The following is a 26,334-nucleotide window of genomic DNA, read 5'->3' on the forward strand; positions in this document are numbered from 1 at the left end:
TCTCTCTCTCTCTCTCTCTCTCTCTCTCTCTCTCTCTCTCTCTCTCTTACTCTGTAGCAGGGATAGTATAAAATGAAGCTCTCTGCCCACTGGTTGGCCACAGGCTCTTCCTGACAGACAACAGACTGATCCGGAAAGGCAATCCTTTCATTTCTTCTGGGTGAAGGCCGTGCAGTTTCACAACTTGGATTTTTATGTGTGGTTAAGAGCTGGTTATTGGAAACCTACTAATTGAGTCATTTGAGATTACTACAATTTTGTATTAAGCTAGGGTCAGTCAACAGATATTTATTGGGACTTCCCTGGTGATCCAGTGGTAAAGAATCCGCCTTCCAGTGCTGGGGATGTGGGTTCGATCCCTGGTTGGGGACCTAAGACCCCACATGCCACGGGGCAACTAAGCCTGCACGCCATAACTAGAGAGCCCGCCTGCCTCAAACTACAGAGCCCACAAGCTCTGGAACCCGCACTCCACAACTACAGAGCCCATGCACCCTAAAACCCAAGCACTGCAACTAGAGAGAGAAAACCTGCACACCACAGCTAGAGAAAAGCCCACGCACCACAACGAAATATCTCGCATGCCTCAACGAAGACCCCGCGTGCCGCAACGAAGACCCGATGCAGCCAAACAGATAAACAAACAGATACTTATTGAACACCTCCTATGCTCCAGGAACTGATCTGAGTGTTGGAGACAGGACAGTACACAGGAGAGCAGAGCCCTGTAGAAGCTCACCTTCTGGCTTTTTCTATAGTGTTTCAAGGACTTGGATTCAGTTTTCTGTGCAGAAGTCTGGCTGCCCTGCTGAATGAGGCAGTGTTTTAAAGTTCTTTCTGTGAACTGAACAAGATGAAAATGGAGACTCTACTGGGAAATGAGAACTGCCCCATCAATGGAGCATGGGCCAGAGTCAGAATATTCTAGAACTGCAGCTCTAAAGCATTTCTGCCTACCTACCCATCAGTGGTGGCGCTGTGAAAAGGCTCTATGCCTAGTATTACCTAAATATATGTGCTTCATCAGATCATTCCTTTTAGAAAGCAGAAAAGAGTTACATAAAGTCCCATGGACTCTTTACATTTTATTACAATAATTCTAGAACGTTACATGCATGTATCAGACAATGGGTGGTTTCCCATTGGTGTTTGAAATCACTGATGCTCTGAGCAAGCATTAGTTGAACACCCACCCTGGGAAGGTTCATCCCAGGTTCCGTAGATTCCGAGGTAAATCAATCAAGACCTGTGAGCTAGAGCAGCTAACCATCAAAGACACAGTTGTAATGGGTTCTTTCATACGCCTGATATAAATGTCTCCCTGTAACCAGAAGAGATGTGCAAGGTAGCCAGGAATGTTTGTTTCAGGACCTCTGCTGATGTGCTCAGGGTGAGGCAAGTCCCCTCTGCACCCAGGGTTCCCAGGAGGAATTTCAGACAAAGGGCAGTGGTGGGAGAAGAGGAGAGGAAACCAGAGAGAGCAGAGCCCAGATGTGTCATGCTTGGTTGGTGGCTGCGTGAGCGGGCATTTGGATTTACTTAGCTCCTTTCAGTGGCTGCGTGAGAGGGCATTTGGGTTTACTTAGCTCCTTTCCCCGTGTAATTAATATTCTTGAAAAGTCAGTAACTATTAGTTTGCTAGGCCTACTATAACAAAGAAGCACAGGCTGGGTGGCTTAAACAACAGAAATTTTTGTCTCAGAGTTCTGGAGGCTCGAAATCCAAGGTCAAGGTGTGGGCAGGGTTGGTTCTCTCTGAGGACTGACGTCGGGCTCTCTCCTTGGCTCGTAGATGACCGTCCTCATGTTCACATGGTCTTCTCTCTACATAGCTGTCTGTGCCCAAATATCCTCTTCTTATAAGGACACCGGTCATGTTGGATTAGGGCCCACCCTAATGACCTCATTTTAACTTGATTACCTCTGTAAAGACCCTGTCTCCAAATAGGGTCACATTCTGAGACACTGGTGGTTAGCACTCCAGCATACGAATTTTGGAGACACAATTCAACCCACAACACTATTTGTGGTGTTTTTCCAACTGCAGGGTCACTTTAGTGAGCCTCAGCCAGCACTTTTTTTTTTTTTTTTTTTTTTTTGGCAGCGTTGGTTCTTCTTTGCAGCACACGGGCTTTCTCTAGTTGCAGCGAGTGGGGACTTCTCTTGTTGCGGAGTACAGGCTATAGGCGCACGAGCTTCAGTAGTTGGGGTGCATGGGCTTCAGCAGTTGTGGCACGCAGGCTCAGTATTTGTGGCTCGTGGGCTCTAGAGCGCAGGCTCAGTAGTTGTGGCGCACCGGCTTAGTTGCTCTGTGGCATGTGGGATCTTCCCGGACCAGGGATTGAACCTGTACCCTGCATTGGCAGGAGGGTTCTTAACCACTGTGCCACCAGGGAAGTCCCCAGCACTTTTTTAATGAAATAGAATGAAATAGAGTAGAATCGATGATCAGGTGCCTCCCACATGATAGAGGAAAGTATTATTTCATTTCAATTGTGTGTGTGTGTGTGTGTGTGTAATATCAAAAGGCTCTCAATTTAAAAATTTCTGACTTTGTGTCATGGTCCAAAAGTGAGAAGGTCACTACTACTCAAAAAGTGGGAAACCCAGAAATAATTCAATCCCTGGGTGTACTCTATAGGGACTCACCTTCTCACTGTGGTGCATTTACAGAATATCACAATCGAAGGAGCGTGCGTCATTGATGGTGACAATGCAGCCACAAATGGAGTGATACACATCATCAACAAGGTACAAAATCGCTTCCTCCCGCACATGTTGAATCTCTTCTTTTGTTATTTATCCTCCTGTGCAGTATCTTTTTTGGGAAAAAATACTTAGCCTTAATATAAAAACAACCTGTATTGTGCTTCATTATTTTTATTTTAAAACAATTTTGAGGCTCTACTCATTCAGTAAGGCTCAGTTACTATATACTCAGCCTATATCCTGCAGTGGGTCCTGTATAATGTGTGGCCACATAGATCATATTTCTTAGTTATCAGAACATCTTACAAGGCACACGGGAACCTTAGTATTGGGAAGTCCATATGCCCAGATTGGATATAATCAAGAACTGGAGGAGAGGCAACTGGCTATGTGTCACTGGTCCTCTCCCCTCTGCATTATTGTGCCCTAGAAAAAAAAATGGAAAAGGGTAGGAAGGGTATTGTAGAATTTTTATTTTCTTCTAAGATGCAATTCAACAGTATTCAAAGGTATGAAATAGAAAAAAAAAGTTTAATGGGAAACTAGCTTTTAAACTATCCTATAATTTTCAGTTACTATATTAATATCTTCATTTAAAATTAAAGTTCGAATTTAGGGTATATTGGGAAATTCTGAAAAGCGGAAGATTAGAAAAGACAATTAACTAATTGCATTTTAACTAAAATTATTCTCACTTGGCACTTACATGCTTTTCTATTTCAAGTTACAGAACACATTAACTGTTTCTGTTCAGAAAAGAGAGGCTTCTTATAAGACTTCTGAGTGCAACAATTTGCAAAGACCTTGCAATTCTCTTGTATTACCAAGAGGCATTAAAAAATACACCACTTTTTGAGCAAGTGATAGGTCATTTGCAGGGAACTATACTGGGCTTATGGCTTCATTTATCAGAAAGCAATATTACTTAGAGTATTTTTCTTCTCCAATACTGGCTTTTCAAAGTACTAAAAAAAATTTTTTTTAAAGTGTAAAATTACCTCTTCTTCTCATTTACATTTTTGATTAACAAAACCTCATTAGTAAAATGGCACCTCAACCCATGTCCTGCACTGAGCGTTATTATCACGGGGGTCAGGTCGAGTCCCACCTCCTCTGTGAAGCCGTCCCTGGTCCCTGCAGCCCATATCACCGAGGTTGACATAGTGTCAAGAGGGTAAGTTCTAGAATCATACAGCATCTCGTTCAGGCACTTAACTAACTGTGTAACCCTGGGCAAGTTACATAACCTCTCTGAGCCCCATTTTTCTTCCCTGTGAGTATTAAACAACACCTTCTCTCTCACTGCTGCCTAGGGAGACCTCGATAAATGTCATTTTTATTCCCTTTTCCTTCCTCTGAAATCCCGTGGGATTTCTCAGTATAGAACTCATTTGGCGTAACTGTGCCCCCTTGTTTTGATAGTTCTTTGTGGAATAGGTCATGAGCCCCCATATAATGGCATGTCCCGGAGGGGTGGAGCTGCATCTCTTCTCTGTCCCTCATCAGCATTACCACCCCACCTTGTGTGCAGTAATATTGGAATGATGGACAGCCCTCTAGGTGCCAGGCATTGTGCCAAGTGCCATGTATTGCATTATCTCATTTGATTTTTATAACAACCCTAAGAAAGTATGTGCCATTCTCCTCACTTCTCAAAGGAGGCCGCTGAGGGTCCTCATGGCTAGGTAGCTGGATTGAGGAAGAAGTTTATGTGGACACAGAGATCCATGGCTGTGCGTCAACTGATTCAAGTTCCCTGCTTAGCCTCTGGGTTGCAGTGGCTCATTAAGGAGCTTCTTTTCTACCTGTCCATTGGGCGCTGTGGTCCCCTTTGTTAGGGCCACCATGAACAGTTGTGCAGGTTGTTCCCTGCCTAGAGGTACCTGGTCTGGTGGTGGAGTAGGGCTGAAATCCAACCCACTTCACTTCCCAAACTGTGCACCTCTTTGGTCTTGCAAACGATCAAAGGAAAAGGTACCTTGTTCTCTGTTTGCAGAGGCTTCATGATCACATATTGTTATGTGACATGAACCTATGTACTAGAGAGCAGCAAGTCCTACCAAGGCAGGCTAACAGAATTTTGGGGCTTCCTTTCCCAGGTTCTGGTTCCCCAAAGAGGTCTAACTGGCTCCTTACCAAACCTACTCACCCGGCTGGACCAGATGCCTGACTATTCCATCTTCCGGGGCTACATCATTGCAAGTACCACGTCCTCTGCATGACCCTCTGCTCGGGTTACCTGGGAACAGAAGTCCCTCACGCGCTCCTGTCTCTTTCCATCACAGCAACATAATCTGGCAAGTTCGATCGAGGCTGCTGACACTTACACGGTGTTTGCTCCAAACAACGACGCCATTGAGAGTTACATCCGGGAGAAGAAGGTCACAACTCTGGTAGTATCAGCAATAATAACCTGGGAAATTATTTCCTGGAAATTCAAACACTTAAAGGTTTTCAGTCCATCAACCATGTACCATTTCACTCTTTCATCAAAACTTCTTTGTCGATATCCAGATATTTAACATAAACTTGAGCAGAGACTCTCTCATACCCGAACCTCCCCCAAGCCAGAGCTACTCATATATTGAGTTCGTACCCCTGGAAGCACACACTCAGGCTCACATACACAAGGATGAAGGCATCCCAGGAACCTGGAAACATCTTCATGGCCACCCCTCCTCCCCTCCCTGGCTTCTCCCTGGTCCCATGCAGTGAGCTGTCAGCAGCTGGGACCTAGAGGGAGTGCACTGTCTCTGTCTTCCTCCTATTCTCCCCGCCTCTGTCTTCCCTGATTCCTAACATCTGGGGCTGAACAGTCAGAACTTGTCAAAAGACTTTGTGAAATAATAAAAAGCTCCAGTCCTGTCACTCTCTGGCTCAAAACCCTTGGGTGGATCTCCATTTCCTGAATGACTAAGTCCAAGCTACCTCCCCAGGTTCTTACGGTCTCCATAAACTGGCCACGATTACCTTCTATTCAGTGCTGGCGCCAGAATTTCCATTTAGAAGGATCCCAGGGGTGCCCCGCACCCAGCCCCATAGTGGCAGGACAAGTTTAAAGCTGTAATTGCACAGCAAGCACGCTGTTTTCACTTCTCTCTTTATATAGGGTGACTGAGATGAGGATGCTAAGGAGATGGGGGCTGATACTTGAAGTCCCGCTAAGCCACCCTTGGGCCCACTGCTGTCTCCCATCCATTCTCTGCAGATACCATGTGGTCTAACCAGAGTGATGTCATACAGACCCTAAAGAAAGCAAAGGCATGTTTAGTACTTTGCTCCTATCTACACACACACACACACACACACACACCCGCCCCCTCAATCAGGAAGGCTGCCCTTCCTCCTTCGATGCCTCCTGAAACCTCCCCACCCATTCTTTTTTTTTTTTTTTTTAACATCTTTATTGGAGTATAATTGCTTTATGATGGTGTGTTAGTTTCTGCTTTATAACAAAGTGAATCAGCTGTACATATACCCATTCTTCAAGTCCAGTCTCACCTCCTCAGACAAGCTGGCTCTGGCCCCTGAGCTGCAGAAAATCTCTCCTGCCTCTGAATTCAGACCATTAGTACGCCCTTCAGCACTTACACACCTGGTATAAGGAACTGTCTTTTCAGGCGGGTGTGTCTTAGCTCTCCAATTGGATGAAAACTCTGTGAAGGGAGGAACCGTGGGTTAGACTTCTGTAACTGCCGTGTTGAGCAAGCAGGACTCCTGGGATGGAAGTGGAAGTCCTCTTTACTGTGTCTCCTCACCCCCAGCCCTCCCCCAGCCCTTTGAACCTGTTCAGTGGGGAATATTCTTCTCCTGCCCTGGGATAAGCCCTCAGGCAATCCCGCAGCCTTTTTTTTTTTTTTTTTTTTTAACATCTTTATCGGGATATAATTGCTTTACAGTGGTGTGTTAGCTTCTGCCTTATAACAAAGTGAATCAGCTATACATATACATATGTTCCCTTATCTCTTCCCTCTTGCGTCTCCCTCCCTCCCACCCTCCCTATCCCACCCCTCCAGGCGGTCACAAAGCACCGAGCTGATCTCCCTGTGCTATGCGGGTGCTTCCCACTAGCTATCTATTTTACATTTGGTAGTGTATATATGTCCATGCCACTGTCTCATTTTGTCACAGCTCACCCTTCCCCCTCCCCATATCCTCAAGTCCATTCTCTAGTAGGTCTGTGTCTTTATTCCTGTCTTACCCCTAGGTTCTTCATGACATTTTTTTTTCTTAAATTCCATATATATGTGTTAGCATACGGTATTTGTCTTTCTCTTTCTGACTTACTTCACTCTGTATGACAGACTCTAGGTCTATCCACCTCATTACAAATAGCTCAATTTCGTTTCTTTTTATGGCTGAGTAATATTCCATTGTATATATGTGCCACGTCTTCTTTATCCATTCATCCGATGATGGGCACTTAGGTTGTTTCCATCTCCGGCTATTGTAAATAGAGCTGCAATGAACATTTTGGTGCATGACTCTTTTTGAATTATGGTTTTCTCAGGGTACATGCCCAGTAGTGGGATTGCTGGGTTGCATGGTAGTTCTATTTGTAGTTTTTTAACGAACCTCCATACTGTTCTCCACAGTGGCTGTATCAATGTACATTCCCACCAACGGTGCCAGAGGGTTCCCTTTTCTCCACACCCTCTCCAGCATTTATTGTTTCTAGATTTTTTGATGATGGCCATTCTGAATGGTGTGAGATGATATCTCATTGTAGTTTTGATTTGCATTTCTCTAATGATTAATGATGTGTAGCATCCCTTCATGTGTTTGTTGGCCGTCTGTATGTCTTCTTTGGAGAAATGTCTATTTAGGTCTTCTGCCCATTTTTGGATTGGGTTGTTTGTTTTTTTGTTATTGAGCTGCATGAGCTGCTTGTAAATTGTGGAGATTAATCCTTTGTCCGTTGCTTCATTTGCAAATATTTTCTCCCATTCTGAGGGCTGTCTTTTGGTCTTAGCCTTTCTGCTTCCCCAGAAAGTCCTATCATCACTGTAAGTCACAAACACAGTCTCAATTAAGTAAAAAAAAAAAAAAAAAATCCAGCTCCTTGTAAAAATCAACATTTTGAATTGGATTTAGAATTAAATCTTCTTTCCTCACTGCTCCATGCTGGGCTTTGTCCAGAAAGGAAACTAGAGGAGGGGGTTTGGTCCTTGAATCAATCAAGGTCCATCAGAGGGTGGCAGGAGGGATAGATTGGGAGTTTGGGATTGATATGTACACACTGCTATATTTAAAATAAAATGCCTTTCCATGAAAAAAAATCAGTATGGAAAGGTAAAAATGATTGCTAAAAAAAAAAAAAAATCAAGGTCCATCAGGAGACGGAAACCACATCAGAGAGAATTCAATATTATGAATTGTTTATTGGGTATAAAATTATATAAATATAATTGAAAGGTAAAAAAGAGATAGCATAGAAGCATCTATAGCCCCAAAGGCTGGGAGAACGGAGGAAAGAGGTCAGAACAACTAAAAGTCAGAAATCTGGAGGAGGCTGGAGGAGCTGTACCGCAGACCTCTGAGGACGGGGTGCCATTCTGCTTGTGGCTCTGACATTGGAGGAGGGTCCCTGGGGGTCCAAGACCCAGGCGTCTCGGAGATGCCATTGCCCAGCTGGTGCTGGCGTCTTGGGGGAAGGGGGACATGATAAGGCCAGTCTGGGAGTGACAGGCCTCTGCCACTCGGATCCAGCTGCCGCTGGCAGGGCGATGAAGTGCAGCTGGGGTGATGCCCCCAGGACCAGGAATCATGCAGGAAGAGGAGATCCCTCTAACAGGCCTCACAGTCTCCCTCGAGCACTTTCCACTGGCGGCGCCAAACAGGAGACCTGGCAGAGGAGAAGTGTGGGCCGTGGTCCCAGCTCCACCGCAGAAACAGTGTAGAGGGTGATTTGGAGCTGAGACAGTAATTCACCATCTCTCCTTCCCCATATGACGCTTCTATTTCCTTTCCTGATCTCACTGAATTCAGCTTTGGTCTCACCGGATTTGCAGTTAGGACCTGTTGATGGTCGGGAAGAGATGTTAAGAGGGTAGGAAGTTCTTATTTAACTGGTACCGTCTTGAGATGCCATTGCGCTCTCGCTCTCGCCCTCGCTCTCTGATGGTTCTTTGGAGACCCCCCCATCCCTGGTGGTCTCTGACTGCAGTTCCCCCCCACCTGTGTGCATGCCTCTCTTCCCGCAGCCACTTTTTTTCTCAGTGGACCCTCAGCATCCAGAGGCCACCTCCAGCTTTTCCCTTGGGGAGGCCCGTCTGCCCTTCCAGAAAGCCATCTAGGATAGGACCTAAGGCACCAGCTCTCTCAGACACGGCCAACCCTCTGGTCCACAGGACACCTGTACTCTCTTGTCCCACGTCAGTGCTGGGAGTGCAGGCCTGTCTCCGTGCGGTGACAGCCTGCCCCCTCCGCTGGGGGTCAACCTGCCAGCAGCAAGATTGCTCAGGCCTGAGTGACACCCCACAGGCTACCCTGTCTGCAGAGGACACAGATCAAGCCCTTTGAAATACCCCATTGAGCCTCCTCTCATGACCTCTAGGTGAAAGGCAGGCTGGGGTGTGAGGACTCTCTTCACAGCTGTTCTCACCAAAGAAATCAACTTTAAACCCCCCCCCCCAACCTTTTCTGCCCTCACTCCTGGTTTTAGGGTCCCATAGTGAGTTCCTGACCATCCTACATGGAAAGTCTGCAGGTTCCCCAAGGTGATCTGTCTCGGGTTTGGTATTTATTATCTACTGTGCCCTGATGCCTCGGGTGAAACTTCCAGTTCAACAAGCTATTGCTCTTAAACCCCGTGGTGCCTGGACATCAGGGCAGCCCAGTAAGTGCCCGGGGACCGGCTGATTTGTGGGTTGACTTTCCCTTCTGTGTGTTGTCCAGGAGGAGGACGTACTCAAGTATCACGTGGTCTTGGAGGAGAAACTGCTGAAGAATGACTTGCACAACGGCATGCACCAGGAGACCATGCTGGGCTTCTCCTACCTCCTTGGCTTCTTCCTCCGCAATGACCAGGTGCGATCCTTTCCCTTAAAACCCACAGGCGGGTGTCCTAGCTCCATGTCCGTCATCACTTTTGCGTTGCATAATCTCCCCAGCACTTCCTAAGCCTTCTCTACAGAAGACGGTTGTCTGTGTTTCACCATAAAGTAATGACTCAGCCAGACTGGGAAGCTCCCCTTCCCCCTCCCTGTCACCAAATCATCAGTGTGGCCTGGCTGACGATGGGGTTGAATCCCAGTAGTCACAGGTGCCCTTCAGTTCTGATTCCTAACAAACAAACAGCCCCCAAGCCACCTCCAAGAGGGAAGGGAACCCGGCAGCAAAACCTGACGCTCAGGAAGTGGCACTGGCCCCAGGGTATAAGGAGCCTCACGGACTCCAGCAGCTAAATGAATAAACATTATTATCATTGCTTGATCATACAGACTGCAGACCTCAGACCAACTGACCCCTATACCAGTATTCCAGTATTAATCTCACACAACCCCTAAGTACTTAAAGTGTTTAGAATTCGTAGAAAGAACTGAGACTAAATACATATTTTAAGTATTTCAATATAAAATTCTTTGTACCTACTTCAAACATCAATCAATCTGAAAATTCAACAAGAAATTCACTACGTAACTCTAGTATACGTTCTCATAAGAAAAATTAATAAAAACAAATGATTAGGATAAACTCAGCACTATATTAAAGTAAAGAAAGTTTAATTGCAAATTTTTAAGCAATAATAATTGGTCCCTGTAAAAAAGTGCAGTTTTGAAAATAATTTTCTCAGTGTTATCATCATTGAAGTACAAGTGAATTTTGTGTACAGGTTTTCTTTTAACATGCTTGGGTTAAAAAAAAAACTTCATGGTTCTTCATTACTTAGGGAATAATCTACCTCCAAATATTTCCCTCTGACTCCTATAAATAATCTTACCTATTGTGCAATAATTTTGAGGAGATCCTTTTAAATACATTTTCTTTTTTTTGCAGGTAAGGCAATTTTTGTTGGTAAAGACCTTACATTTTTGTTTTTAATCTATGTCATCTTTTATTTCATCATGTAGAAATGAATATTCCAATGCAGTTAGTTGAATCAGTTTTGATTCTGTCACATTTATTTTTCATGTGTTTGGAAAGTCTTTGATCTAGAGCTTTTTTTTTTTCCTTTCTACAATAGAGGCTTTATCTTACAGTAAACAAATAGTTCGATCTTACAATAGAGGCTTTGCTTTTATTGATAACTCATTTACTCTCAGGACAAAGAAGATGTAGAAAAATGCTCTCTAAATGAGTAAACTTGTGTTCAGATCAAAATTTTAATGCAACCTGTAATTCTTCGAATACATCTCACAATAAAAATGATTCAGACGTTTTCTAATGCCAAATCAACAGTATTACAGCATCCGAAGTTCTGCCATTTTGATATTTTTAAATAGCTCAACATCTTGGAATTCTACAAATTTGTTTTGCAGTCACCGTTTGACACCACAAGTAAGGCCCCCTGCTTCTTTTCCAAGTCTACACAGACCCTGGACCACTTCTGTGGACCTCAGCCGTGATTTATCCCAACATCCAGTGGAAATTCACTTGACTCCAAGTAAATCATCAGGGACTTTAACAGTCAGTGGAAGTTCAAATTTAAACACTTAGTAGAGTCATTTTAATCTTGATGCAGTGGGGAGTTTGGGAGATGTTAATCATTTTTAAACCCTTATGAGATACGAAGTTGACATCTGTTTAGTACAATAAAGAATTCCCTCTTCTCCCAACCTCAGCCCTGCTACACACACCCCACACACACACACCACCCCCCAATTTTTCAAACAACCATTTGTTTTCAATTATATTAGTTATATTAATGAATGAATTAATGGCTTTACTTATTTTGCTAAGCAATCATTAAGGTATGCTCCCATTAAAAAAAATCAAAACAAAACAAGTTACAACTCAAAGTTGAATTTAATTTGGCAACATTTAGAAATTTAGTTCCCATGTCTTGGATGCTTAGGGACACACAAGGCAAAGACAATACAAACATACCATGAACTCCAAAGAAGCCCCAAGGGAAACATGGTATGGTAATGCAGACCTCTGAGCAGTCTCCTCACACTGGGAAGTAATGCTATCTGGTGCAACACTTTTTACAAACTCTAAAACACTCAAATATGCTAGTTATTTTTATTCTTATATAACAGCCACTTAGCCTTACTTAGAGGTGCTTGCAAATTAACCAGGAAGTAGAGATATGCTAGAAGGACACTGAGTTTCGTTCTCCGTGTCGTGGCTTTGGAAGGCACCCACACCTCCTGGACCACCAATAACCAGCACAGCCAAGCACATCCGTCATCCATGGAGCCATTTTATCAGGGGCACTAACATAACGATCATGACTCAGAATTTTTTAAACAATAAAAACCGACCATTTGAAGGGTGGAGAGAAACCTTAGAGATTATCTAGAACAACCTCTTCCTTTTACAAAAGGGGAAATTGAGATTCACAGAGGAAAAGCAACTAGCCCAAGGTCACACAGCTGGAAGGTGTCAGATGCAGGACTGTCACTCAGACTCCCCTCTCCTAGGGCAGAGCTCTCTCCACTACACTGTGCTACCTGCCCGGTGAATTTTGGAATATCTCCTAAGCCGTTGTCATATTGATATCCTCCAATCCCCATCGTCCTTATTTCCCTTAAAATCACTGTAGTAAAAACTTACAGTTAACCCTCTGTTCACAGCTCTACGTAAATGAGGCTCCGATAAACTACACCAATGTAGCCACTGACAAGGGAGTAATCCATGGCTTGGGGAAAGTTCTGGAAATTCAGAAGAACAGATGTGACATTAATGACACTACTATCCTACGAGTAAGTTCTGTCCGAGGCCAATGATGAGCTAAAGAGTGTTGGCTTATTTTTTACAATTTTGAGCATAGGACTCATCTATCAGAGTATCTCAGTTCAGTTCAAAACACACTGCATGCGGGCTTCCCTGGTGGCGCAGTGGTTGAGAGTCCGCCTGCCGATGCAGGGCACACGGGTTCGTGCCCCGGTCCGGGAAGATCCCACATGCCGCGGAGCGGCTGGGCCCGTGAGCCATGGCCGCTGAGCCTGCACGTCCAGAACCTGTGCTCCGCAACGGGAGAGGCCGCAACAGTGAGAGGCCCGCATACCGCAAAAAACAAAAAAACAAAAAAACAAAAAAACACTGCATGAACGTCTCTAAATGCCAAGGAGCATACTTGGCTGTGGCTCCACAAAAATAAATAAGACATGACCCCTGCCCTCATTGGGCTCACAGTCTAGTGCCTTGAAAGGCTGCCTGGAGGGTTATGTTGTGGAGGGAGGAGGCTTCTGGAGCCACCGGCCTTCCTCAAAGGGAAAATGTGCCACACCCAGCATAGGCACGGGAGGGGGGGTGGCGGGGTGTGGTGCACCCATGACAGGTTTTGGCCAAGCCTGGTCTAGCAGGAGAGACAATATGGAAATGGGTCATTTCAGTATAATATAGGATGCAGTAATGGAGACTTTTTAGTCCATGAGATGGTGTAGAGTCTCTCAATAATAGTAATAACTGCTGAAATTTACTGGGCACTTTTTCTGTGCCAGGCACTGCTCTAAACATTCTACATGTATTAACTCAGGTAACCCTCACAACACCCTTCAACGCAGGTACTATTACTCCGCCCATTTTTCAGATGGGGAAAAATGAGCCCCAGAGAGGTTGAGTAACACCCGCAGGTTCACAGAGCTAGCAAGTGTCAGAGAAGGCGTTCAAATCCAGGCAGTCTGGCCCTAGAGCCAGAACTGTGAACGACAACACAATACCGTCCAGTAGGTGCCAAGTTAAGAACTAGTCACATTGGTCTCCTTCTGTTTTAGGAACAGGCTGCACTTAAAAATGCCTGTCATTCTTGTGCTCTTTTTTTTATGATAGTGAATGTTATCTCCACGCGGACCCCATGGCTGGGCGCTGCTCGTGATGCATCCTTTAGTCTCAGAATCTGGCCCAATTCACTGAGTAGTGGGTTTTCAATAAATGAGAGTTGTTGTTAAAGGAATTAGGATTTAAGTGAGTTAAGACCCCCTCCACACAGGTTACAAGATTATGAGCATCTGGAGTGTATAGTAGAGAAAGTGATGCTCCAGTGTCCACAACCCAAAGTAGTTGAAGTGTTTGTCTCAAAGGACATTAAAGAGGTTGACCAGACGAGCTTCTGGTTTTCAGTTTTATAGCCTAAAACGTCCAGCTCCATGTCGGGAAAATATTTGTAGCCTCATTTTGCACTAAATGTAATAACCATGAGATATTCACTCTGGTTGTGTTTTACTAAGGGAAAGTGTGGGAAGTGTCCCCAGCAGCCGATCTGCCCGTTTGGAACTAAACCACTAGTAAGTATTTTGTCTGCTTTGATAAAACTGTTTCTGGATCCCAGGGAGGTCCAAATTAGAAAATGAGTCTCAAGCACAACTCATTTCACTGCTTTCATTCCTTCACTTGATCTTAATTTAACCTTACCTTCTTACCTTATATGCATCTTTCTAAAGTCTTAAATCCATTTTTTTTGGACCAAAGCAAAAATTTAATTAATACATAAATAGAAACAGGGGTTCATCTCAACCAACACCCAGTGCAGGAAGGGATTTTTCACTTTCTACATCTTTCATATTCCAGTAGCTGGTTAAAGACAGGAGCAAGAAAGCTTATCAAAGGAGGCAAACTCCATATCCAACTCGGTATCCAAGCTGGAGGAGTCCCACCTTCCCGATTCCCTTTACAGTTGAAGTTACAACTAACTTTCTCTAAGAAACACATGACAGACCTGCGGGGAGGTAGACATGTCTTTGAATTAACTACCCATCTATATTTCTTATAGCTGTTTATTGCAAAAGCTAGCTCTGATGATGCTCCAACAATTACATGTACCTTCCGTTGCACAATAGTAATTTATAACTAACAATGCTGACTCTTCTCACCTGAGTTTGCATTTAATCTTGTATATTAGAAGTCTTTGTGAGCAGCCTTAATCTTGTCTCAGACCAAGGCAGAATATCAACCAATAAATAAACAGAAACCAAGCCGCATCTCAATGTGGAATGTTGGAAGGATGTTTTCATCTGATTGACTCTGTGATTCTTCCTAACTTGAGCTAGTTCTAAAGAAAAGTTCTTTTTACATAGTACTACCATAAGGGATAATTATCTGAATTTTGCCACCTGGTATTCTGGCAGCCAACATTGTGATTTTGCATTTTCTTTCTTATGAAACAGCTCCAAGAAGCCAACACCCTCCTTTTCCAGAACATTTCAGTTAGAGAGACAGCAATGTACCACCCACCTACTTGCTTTTAGAGATTGGAAAGCTTTGTTCCAACTGAAAAGCTGATATAATCATTATTATTTCATAGGGTGCAGAGACGAAGAGATGTCTCTATACCATTTATTTCATGGGCAAGCGATCCCTGTTCATCGGGTGCCAGCCAAAGTGTGTGAAAACTGTCATTGTGAGTATAATGATTTAATAAGCCTTCTAACTATTGCAGCAGCATTGAGAAATGTAATCATGTGTTATACTTTTCAAAGTGCCTTTCCGTGTATTCTTTTTTTTTTTTTGGCCGCTCGTTGCTGCACACAGGCTTTCTCTAGTTACAGCGAGCGGGAGCTACTCTTCGTTGCAGTGTGCAGGTTCTCATTGCGGTGGCTTCTCTTGTTGCGGAGCACGGGCTCTAGGCATGCAGGCTTCAGTAATTGTGGCACACGGGCTCAGTAGTTGTGACGCACGGGCTTAGTTGCTCCACGGCATGTGGGATCTTCCCACACCAGGGATCAAACCTATGTCCCCTGCATTGGCAGGTGGATTCTTAACCACTGTGCCACCAGGGAAGTCCCCCTTTGCATGTATTCTTTCTGCCACCTCCCCTTCCTCCTTATCATCTCCATTACCACTGTCATTCAAAGTAGTAGCGGTAGCACTAAAATTCAGGACAGCCCTGCAAGTCAGCCCATTGGTGAAAGCTGCAATATTCTGTTGCATGATGAAGAAATAGAGGGGGACTTCCCTGGTGGAGCAGTGGTTGAGAGTCCGCCTGCCGATGCAGGGGACGCAGGTTCGTGCCCCGGTCCGGGAAGATCCCACATGCCGCGGAGCGGCTGGGCCCGTGAGCCATGGCCGCTGAGCCTGTGCGTCCGGAGCCTGTGCTCCGCACAGCAGTGAGAGGCCCGTGTACCGCAAAAAAAAAAAAAAAAAAAAGAAAAGAAAAGAAATAGAGGGACTGAGAGGCTAAGAGGCTCTCCCTGTTCTCACAACAGAGGAAACGCCCTGTGAGCGAAAGAGACAGGAAATGGGCAGCTCTCCAGAGAAAGAACAGGTGCACCTGGTCATTTAGAAAGCGGGACCCCAGAGCTAGGCATCTCTGACCTGTTACTTTGGAATCTGCAGGAAAGTTCTTTATAACGTCCTGTCCTGCTGCTTTCGCAGAAGACTAGACGCAGCCTCTGCCTGTCCCGCAGAGGCAGTTGATTTGGCCCTTAAGTTGCGGAGCCTGCAGCTGCAGGAGATCTTGTGTTTTAATGCACTCAAGAATAAAGGCAGGCGCAAGCGAGCAGATATCCTGCAGGGCTTCCCTGAACTCAAAGAGAGTATTCATAGAATGTCAAAGGTCTCACCCACCTCCCAACCTTCAGTACCAGGTGAAATAACACACAACGCAAAGGTGCCAGGTTTGGGGATGCCGAGGGCCCCTCTGGCATCACTTGCATTGTTTTTACTTTGTTCCTGCTGCCCCTCCTTCTTTCTCGCTTTTCTTCGTCCTCTCCCCCTGCTTGCCTTTTTCCTTCCCCTCCTTCCTGCCTCCTCGGCAGAAGCCTCCACGCTGCTCCTGGCACGCCTGGAAATTGCATAGCCTCACCTGGTTCTTGGGGGCTGCTCTCCCCATCCCTCCCAACCCCTCCATGAGGGGTCAAAGCTACGGACACACATCCGGTCCCACCTGCAGGATGTCCACACCATGGCTGGACAAAACCAAAGGATGGAAGTGTGGCCTTGTCCAAGCCCAGCCTGGTCCTTCTGTTTCAGACGAGAGAATGCTGTGCGGGCTACTTTGGTCCCCAGTGCCAGCCCTGCCCAGGAAAAGCTGAGAATGTCTGCTTTGGGAATGGGATCTGTTTGGACGGAGTCAACGGCACGGGCATGTGTGTGTGTGGAGAGGGCTTCAGCGGGACAGCCTGTGAGACCTGCACGGAGGGCAAGTACGGCATCCACTGCGACCAAGGTGCGCACCCTCCCTGACCCAGGCAGGCTGCCCAAAACCAGCCGGAAATGCAGGAGAAAAGAGTGATTCGGCACGCGTTTCCTCACCAGCCTGTCTCCGGGGCAGACTGGAATCCCCCCCATTATCATGTGAATTACAAGAACTTCTGTGTTGTGTAATTTGCAATGGGCAGTGATTCCAAACATTTTCAGTTACTAACCTGGATTTATCAACCCTCCCCAATCTGCTCACTGACATTCTCCAACCCACCCACATTTCTGTATTTGCCTGCGTGTGCTGGTCCTCTGTGGGTACGCTCTGTTTTGGACATTGCTTGATCGTGTGAAAAGCAGATCTGTGCACATCATCTCATTTAATCCATACAGGAGCCATGTATAGTTGAGTATTCGTATCCCCGTCTTACAAATGAGGACTTAAGGCAAAGAGGTTGAATGACTTCCCCCAAGGTCACACCTGATGAGATTTGAACGCACACCCTGCCTCCCTCCAAAGCTTTGTTCTTGAATCATGTCCCTTAGGTGAAGGTCACTCTGTTGATTCATCCTCTGCCAGCCACATGCTTTACGTTGTTTTCACAAAAATCATGATCTGTTTTAGCCGCGTCGTCTGCATTCTTGTGCCCAGGGACACACACCTCTGAGCGGGCTGACGTGGAGAAGGGGTTTCCTAATCCATGATGGGAAAACGAAGCATTTTTTTTCTACTTTGTATTAAAAATGACATATTTGACCTGGCTGTTGCTGTTTTCTCAACGGCTAGTCCAAGCCAAACAAAATCAATATATAATTGAGTCATTATAATTGGACCGTATAATATATAATTGGCATTATAGTGCTGATTTTTTTCTGTGTTATATGGAAGAATTATCTGCTTGCATTTATGCAGGATTTCCTAACCTAGGATCCACAGATGACCCTCATGGGGTCCAGCACACCCCCAAGGCTGAATGCTTTTTTCTGAGGAAGGCATCCTTAACTTTCATCCAGTTCTCAAAGAGGTTCACAATGTTGCTGCGTAACCAAGGAATCAGCATTTCTGTGTTGTCAAAGAAGGTGGTGCCACACCGGCTTTATAGGAACCGAGTGGGCTTCTCTCTGAAGTCTACTCTTAGGGAACAAACACGGCTGTGTCCCAAATGGGTCCCGTATAACCATGATTCCTCAGATAACCTCAGCCAAAAACACTCTCACACTGCTTGGGTCACTGCCCCACAGTGCTACACGGTCCCCAGACCTGTTAGCTCCCTCCTATGCCCCCGCCCTTCCTGGGAATCCACCCCCCCAAACCCATGAGCAACAACGATCATCTAGAACCAGGCAGCAGAGTTACATGCACCGAAGTGAACCTTAGTATTAGATGTAAAGTGAATTGTTGAACACGGGTCAGAAGTCTAACAATGTGTGGGTGTTTTTCCACTCAGCGTGTACTTGTGTCCATGGGAGATGCAGTCAAGGACCCGCGGGTGACGGCTCCTGCGACTGCGATGTGGGCTGGCGAGGAGTGAAATGTGACGATGGTAAGAGCCAGCCTTTCGGTACTTATGATCTGTTCTTAGCCTCACTTCTCAGCAGCTACATGTTTTTCTCCTTCTAAAATAGAAATGGCATCTTTATTTCTTCCTTTGGCGATAAGGTAATTCCTACTTGCAGCCAAAAAGATTGTAAAATAAAGAAAAGCATTAAAAAGAAAATAAAAATTACTCATACTCCCAAGACAGGGACAAAACTGTCATTAGTGTTGTGTATTGGCCTTCCAGCCTTGGTCTAGGTATATACATGTGTGTATGGGACTGTACTCCTCACAGTTTTGTAACCTACTCTTTCACTTCACAATATATATAATCAGTATCTTTTCATGTGAATAATTATAGGTAAATATCATTTTTCTTAATTTCTATACAATATCCGATTATCTGATTGTACCATGCTTCTTAAAATCAATTTTCTGCTATCATAAACAATGCTGCAGTGAGTATCTCATTCATATATATATATATTCATATATATACTCATATATATATTTGCATTTGTCTTATTAATTTATTTGGTTAAATTCCTTGAGATGGTGAGTTAGAAGTTGGCAGTTTGGGGGAAAGTTTTGCTGCTTACTGCCAAGTTGTCCTCCAGAGACTGTATCAATTTATTTTCCCCCGAGTAGGGTCTGAGCAGGCTCATTTTCCCCAGCCCCCCACGCTGCACTGATGACTCCTAATGTGCCCCCATGAGAGTGATGAGAGGGGAGAGAATTTCAGGCAGAAAGAAGCTCGTGGCCCAGCCCAAAGATGTGGGAAGTTTCTGCACATCTACAGGACCAAAGGACTGCAGAATGGGAGGGATGTAGAGGCAACGAGGAAAGTGGAATGAGAACAGGCTAGAGGTGTAGGCAGGAGTCAGCTCGTGGAAGGCTAAGGACGGCGGACCTTCTGCCGAAGCCAACAGGAAGCCATTCAAGGGTTTTGAGCAGGGCGGCAATGTGATGAGATCTGCATTTTACAAAGATCACCCTGACACTGGGTTGGAGAGGATACCCCTGGAAGCAGGTATCAGAGAGTCCCCCTCACCTGGGGCAGGGGCTGGGGAGGAGTCACAGGTGCCTGCCAGCCCAGTGAGGGCTCCAGGGATGTGGGGTTGTCAGAAGGAGTGTCTTTGCCCAAAGCTCCAGGTTATGTTAAAATCAAGTGAACTCAGATTTTGTTGAAAAGCTAAAGTCGGAAGGGTGAGTGGTCTCGAGCCAAAAAGACAGCCTAGAGCAGATATCATATGCTAGTGTGTGAAGCCAGGGTTCAGAGGGCCTGAAGAGGAGAGGGAAGCAGGGAGCAAAAGGGTCACATAAACAGGAAGACAGTCTGGGGGAATCCCTAGATCAAGACATAAGCGGCAGCCAGGGTTAATCTGGGGGTTTACCCTTGCCTGTCATTTATATGCTTATAGGACCATGGTGTATGGGAGGACCAGCCACTTTTAAAGGGACAGGGAATAGTCTGGAGGCTGTGACAAGTTTTCAAGCCCGTCCCCCTGCTGCTCCTCTCACCAGCAGCCTTGTGATTCATCTCTTTGCCTCCTGTCCTATTTCCCTCCGTTCCATACTCCACATTGCTGCCAGACATAACTTTCTAAAACATAGATATCTTAGTCTGTTCTGGCTACTGTAACAAAGCATCGTAGATTGGGTGGCTTATAAACAACAGAAAGTTATTTCTCATAGTTCTGGAGGCTAGAAGTTCAGGATCAAGGTGCCAGCATGGTTGGGTTCTAGTGATAGCCCTCTTCTGGGTTGCAGAGGGCCGTCTTCTCATGTTATGGCAGAAGGGGCAAGGGAGCTCTCCAGGGTCTCTTTTATAAGGGCACTAATTTCGTTTGTGAGGATTCCACCCTCATGACGTAATCACCTCTCTAAGGCCCGACCTCCAAGTACCAGCACGTTGCAGATTAGGTTTCAAAATATGGGTTGGGGAGTGGGGACATAAACATTTGGACTATAGCAGCACTGTTACCCACCCTCCCCGGTCCCTGACAACCTGCTCTGATTCTCTATAGCCTCCAGTAGGAGAAACTTCACTGCCTATAGGAGACACACCTTAGCAAGGTGTGGTACAGAGCTGTTCACCAATCGGCACTCAGCCGGTTTTCCAGCCTGGTCTCCACTGCACACTCTGCTTAAGGGGCTTCAGTCTAGTAATGGAAATAAGTGCTCACTCGTGTTCAGAAAATTGCGATATGTGAGTGCAGAGTAAAGCGCCTCTAGACCAGACTAGACTGTTCTTTGTTCGCATGCAAACTCCCCACTCCCAAGCCATGTCAGACATCATTCATCGATCATTGCACTCCTTCCTCTGAGGTCAGATAGGGGCGCCACATCCTTTTCAAAAGAGCACACCATGTAGTCACTTCCAATTAACTGAAGTTGGCTCAAAGGTTTAGAGCAGATATCAGAGAGGAGGACCTAAAAGGTGATTGGGATTTCAGAGACAGAGAATGGAGAGAAAGAGATTTCCAGGCTCAAGGAAAAGCACACATAAAGGCACAAAATTGCATTGCATCTACTCTAGCCCACTGGAGCCTGTAAATGTTCCCTCTGACACAAAACAGACCACTTTCGCAGCCAGGTCTCTGTTTCAGGACCTTCTATACAACCAGGCCAGGCCTAATGAGATTTCTCTTGGCCAGGCCTAATGAGATCTCTTTCTCAAAAGCTCTTACTTAGCCTGAGCAACCAACCCTGCGGGTCCTTTTTCTCGTCTCTAACAATTTCTTTCTGGATCTTCCCCTGCCAGGAAGTATCTGTTAGCTGGGCATCCAGGGTAAAAACATTATGCTGTTCCAGGAAATTTAGGAACTAATTTGGCAAATGGGTGGTGAGTACCTGCCGCATGCCAGGCTCTGCACTATTTCTGCACATGCAAAACAATAACAACAACAACTTCATCTTAATTAGAATTAGTATTTGCTTATTTATATCACTCTGTAACAAGATGATGAAAAATTAGAAAGAATAAGGAACATAGGAAGTATAAATAAAATAGAAAATTAAGCTCCGGGGAGGGATATGCATCCTCACCACCTAGCATGGGGACCGGCACACAGGAGACACTCCACTGGTGTAACTGACCTTCAGATTTGGCTCTGAGCTTCCTAGAAGCCAAGGTGAAAAAAGATTTACATGGTCACATAGTTTTACATAGTTCATATGATGCATACCAGTTACTTGTGAGGAAGTAAATCTTTTCCTAGCACCAAGTACTAAAAGAAAGTTCTTGGGTGAGATTTAGTAAGGAAGGGCTGACACAGCATTTGGTTCTCTTTTTCAGAGATCACAAAAGATGAATGCAATGGGACCTGCCACACCAGTGCCAAGTACGTCCCCTTTAGCCTCCTTTGGAGGCGATGCAAGGGGTTTTTTTTGTCTTTTTTTTAAACATCTTTACTGGAGTATAATTGCTTTACAATGGTGTGTTAGTTTCTGCTGTAAAACAAAGTGAATCAGCTATTTGCATACATATATCCCCATATCCCCTCCCTCTTACGTCTCCCTCCCACCCTCCCTATCCCACCCCTCTAGGTGGTCACAAAGCACGGAGCTGATCTCCCTGTGCTATGCGGCTGCTTCCCACTAGCTGTCTTACGTTTGGTAGTGTATATTTGTCAATGCCACTCTCTCACTTCGTCCCAGCTTACCCTTCCCCCTCCCCGTGTCCTCAAGTCCATTCTCTACGTCTGTGTCTTTATTCCTGTCCTGCCCCTAGGTTCATCAGAACAGTCAGAAAGAGAAAATGCAAGGGGCTTTTTTTCCTAGTAGCATGTGTCCACCCAGGCCTTATCTTTAGGGAAATAGTTTCCTGAGACTATTTCTGAGGATTTATGATTAATTTAAGTACGAAACTAAAAATGAGGCCACCATCAGCTTGCAGGTCCAGCCTTTTGAACATGCTGCCACCTGAGTTACCTGACATGCTGGCAGAGTGCCAGTTGTTACCCCCATTCAAGCCACAGGGACTCTTCCACAGAAGCAGAGGGAGGCCGGTGGGCCTCAATTTCATCAAACCTTACTTGCAATTCACAGCCAAGCCTTCCTTCTTTATAATGGAACTTCATACTCCTAACTCCCAGAGGGGTTTAATGGGTTAATTAATTAAGAGCCCAGTAGCTGGAGTTAGACCTGAGTTCAAATCAGCGTCTGTCATTTCCATTGACTGTGTGACCTTGAGTCACTTATTTAATGCCTCTAAGCCTTGGTTTTCTCATCTGTAAAATGGGAATAATGATAATACCTACCTGTTAGGGCTATTGGATATTGTGTAGGTTACATAAAATAATGTGTGAAGCACAGCTCCCAGCACATAGGATGCTCTCTAAAGATGGGCAGCTACCCTCCTTATCCTTGGGCTGATACCTACATATACACACTCTGTAGTTTGCCTGATAAATGACTCCAGTTTTAGCTGCTTGTGGCAGGGCCATGCTAGGGATGGACTCTCCACCCAAGCCTTGGGCGGGGACCTCAGAGTGCCTCATGGGGGTAAGAGTTGGGATGCTAGGGATGAAGGGGTATTGTGAGTCCCGTGGTGGGGTGCTGTGCATTTTTCTACAAACACCACTTGCCCTTTCTTGTTGCAGCTGCCTTCTCAATCCGGATGGCACCGCCTCATGCAAATGCGCGGCAGGGTTCCAAGGGAACGGGACGGTCTGCACAGGCAAGTCAAGAAGGAATTTGCTGGGAGGAGAATAGCATGAACTTTTGAGGGATCTGTGTTCCTGCAGACTAAATGGGCAGCTGCTGCCAACCATTGATGGTGAACTGGACGTAACAGGGCAGCTGATCGTGCCCGGGGAGCAGGACACCTGTTCACGGATAGGGCGTGTTGGTTTTGGAATGTGTGGGGCAACCGCCCCTGTTCTTTTCTCCCAGCCTTGGCCACAATTGGAATCATCTGGAGAGCTTTAGAAACCACTGATGTGGCTGACCTAGGCTGTGGCCTGTGTGGGGGGACTCCGGAGTGGGATAGAAAGAGGCTTGAGCCCTGGTTCTTCCCCCCAATCCCCACATGGCCTTGGGTGGGCCTCTAAACTACCCTGGGCCCCCTTAGCTCATTTGTAAAGTAAACGTAAAACTCTCTCCCCTCGCAGAGTAGTTTGGGGATGAAATGACCTCTCCACGTACAACAACAGAATGAGGCAGCTGTTAAAAACAGCCCCAGCGTTACACTCCCTGGGTTTGAATCTATGTTCTTATAGTTCGTGTCACCTTGGGCAAGTTGCTTGACTGCTCTTTGCATCATTTTGTCATCTGTAAGTTGTAGCTCATAAGAGAATCTCCCTCACTGGATTGTTGGATGATAACCTGAATTAAATAATACCTGTGAAGTGCTTAGAACATCCCTGGCACAGAGCACTCGATAAATGTGAGCTAATACTCTCATGGTGCCCAACACGTATTTGGTGCTAGAAAAATGGAAACACTTAGCACTGTATCCAGGCGGGCTTCAGTGCAGACTGTGGTGGAGCCAGACAGTGACCGCACCAATTTGCTTTCTAGACCATCCGACCCTGGGGATTGTCCCCGATGTACCCTGCAGTAGGATGTGTACAGCACGCCAGTGAAAACAGCTGGAAAGGCAAATAACTGTAATGTTTCTCTTGCCCCCTGCTTTGGGGAAAAATAACAAAAGCAGAGGACACAATATAACAACCAACATTTCCGTAACATTTTCGTATACATTATCCAAACCTGTAAGTAAACCTATATAGGTGGATCCCAAAGTTCTTATTAATTGAGTGATTCGTCCAAAGTCACACGGTGAATGAAGGCCAAGCCAAGACTCAAACACACATCTTGGGTCTCCAAATGTATCTAGGTCTTTGATCCACTTTGCATTAATTTTTGTATATATTGTGAGGTCCAAATTCATTCTTTGCCATATGGATATCTAGTTGTCTCAGTAGCATTTGTTGAAAAAATTATTCTTTCCCCCATTGAAATAACATCTTGGCATCTTTGTGGAAAATCAATTGACCATAGATGTATGGGTTTATTTTTGGACTCTTAATTCAATTCCATATAGATCCTTATGCCAGTTCCACGCTGTCTTTATCGCTGAAGCTTTGTAGTAAATTTTGAAATTAGGGAGCGTGAGTCCTCCAACCTTGTCCTTCTTTTTCGAGATTGTTTTGACTATTCTGGGACCTTTGAATTTACAAATGAGTTTTAGGATAATCTTGTCAATTTATGCAAAGGAGTCGGCCAGGATTTTGACAGAGATTGCATTGAATCTGTAGATCAGATTTGGGGAGTAGTGCCTTCTTAACAATATTAATTCTTCCCATCAATGAACATGGAATGTCTTTCCATTATTTAGGTCATCTTTTATTCCTTGCAACAATGTTTGTAGTTTTCAGAGTGTTTTATAGTTTGTTAAATGGAGTCCATCTTCTAATGCTATTGTAAGTGGAATTGTTTTCTTCATTTCATTTTCAGTTTGCTCATTGCTACTGTACAGAAATACAGTTGATTTTTTCCTACTGTTCCTGTGTCCTACCCAGGATCATTTATTAGTTCTAATTGTTTTTAGTGGATTCCTCAGGATTTTCCATAACAAGATCATGGCATCTGCAAATAGAAATGGTTTTACTTCTTTTCCAATCCGGATGTCTCTTCTTTCTTTCTTGCCTAATTGCCCTGGCCAGAACCTTCAGTACAGTATTGAACAGAAGTGGCAAAAGCAGACCTTGTCTTATTCCTGATCATGGGAGAAAGCATTTGGTCTTTCATCATTAAGCATGATTTTAGTGGTGGGTTTTTCATCAATGAAAAATGTCCTTTATCAGGTTAAGGAAGTTCCCTTCTATTCCTAGTCTGTTGAGTGTTTTTATCATTAATGGTATTGAATTTCGACAAATGTTTTTGCTCGTTCTGAGATGATCATGTTTTTGTCTTTAATTCTACTGATGTGCTATATTACATTAATTGATTTTGGGATGTTAAACCATCTTGTATTCCTACATAAGTCCCACTTGGTTGTGGTGTATAATCCTATTTACATATTGCTGAATTTGATTTGCAAGTATTTTCTTGAGGTTTTTGTATCTATATTCATAAAGGATATCAGTCTGTAGTTTTCTTTTCTAGTGATGGCTTTGTCTGGTTTTGGTATCAGTAATACTGGTCTCAGAATGAATTGAGAAGTCTTCCCTCCTCCTTCAGTTTTTAGAAGAGTATGTGAAAATTTGGCATTTATTAAACGTTTGGTAGAATTCACCAATGACATCTGGTGCTTTGCATTCTTTTGAGCTATCCATATTTAATCCAGTGCCTACCATTTTGGAGTATTTTCCATTTCTCAATGATTCAAGTAAAAACGCATCAATTCCCCCCCCCCCCCCGCCCTGCTCTGTGTCATCTTTCTCTTCTATAGCAATCAACGCCTGCGAGATCAGCAGTGGAGGTTGCTCTGGCAGGGCTGTCTGTAAAAGAACCACCCCAGGAAGCCGGGTGTGTGTGTGCAAGGCAGGCTATACTGGCGATGGCATCGTGTGCATAGGTAGGTACCATCCCTCACCCGCGATTTCCAGCTGCCTTTAATTTTGACCACTCGGTCCAGGTGCTGTCTGATTTCTCCACTGTACATTGACTTGTCTCCCCTTTGCTGCTCATAAGCAATCGTCTAGGAAATGCTTAACACCAAGCACATGTCCTGCTCCACACCAAAATGTCCTCCTAAATTTAGCACCTACTAATGATTCTTCTCTGAACCAATTATACTGTGATGGTGACAAGTGGTTGTTTTTTTTTTTAATTCCTACATCTCTTCATTCATAGCACGTTAAATGGCACTCCGAAATTTTATTATTTTGAGTCCTT

General features: G+C 44.9%; 1 protein-coding gene across 6 annotated transcripts in view; it reads left to right on the forward strand.

The window, feature by feature from the left end:
• The window catches only part of STAB2 (stabilin 2), a 161,369-nt gene that overhangs the window by 88,959 nt on the left and 46,076 nt on the right, over window positions 1–26,334 (forward strand). For all 6 annotated transcript variants that reach the window (XM_029206263.1, XM_029206262.1, XM_029206261.1 and 3 more), the window contains 12 exons: window positions 2,673–2,750; window positions 4,808–4,906; window positions 4,994–5,101; window positions 9,606–9,737; window positions 12,449–12,577; window positions 14,045–14,101; window positions 15,118–15,213; window positions 16,785–16,980; window positions 18,401–18,496; window positions 21,788–21,833; window positions 23,094–23,170; window positions 25,889–26,014. In XM_029206263.1, the coding sequence (XP_029062096.1) occupies window positions 2,673–2,750; window positions 4,808–4,906; window positions 4,994–5,101; window positions 9,606–9,737; window positions 12,449–12,577; window positions 14,045–14,101; window positions 15,118–15,213; window positions 16,785–16,980; window positions 18,401–18,496; window positions 21,788–21,833; window positions 23,094–23,170; window positions 25,889–26,014 (1,240 nt within the window). The remainder of the gene's footprint in view (window positions 1–2,672; window positions 2,751–4,807; window positions 4,907–4,993; window positions 5,102–9,605; window positions 9,738–12,448; window positions 12,578–14,044; window positions 14,102–15,117; window positions 15,214–16,784; window positions 16,981–18,400; window positions 18,497–21,787; window positions 21,834–23,093; window positions 23,171–25,888; window positions 26,015–26,334) is intronic.

Source organism: Monodon monoceros, unplaced genomic scaffold, assembly GCF_005190385.1.
Source record: "Monodon monoceros isolate NGI ecotype Baffin Bay Population unplaced genomic scaffold, NGI_Narwhal_1 Super_Scaffold_6, whole genome shotgun sequence".
In the NCBI taxonomy this organism is placed as follows: Eukaryota; Metazoa; Chordata; class Mammalia; order Artiodactyla; family Monodontidae; genus Monodon; species Monodon monoceros.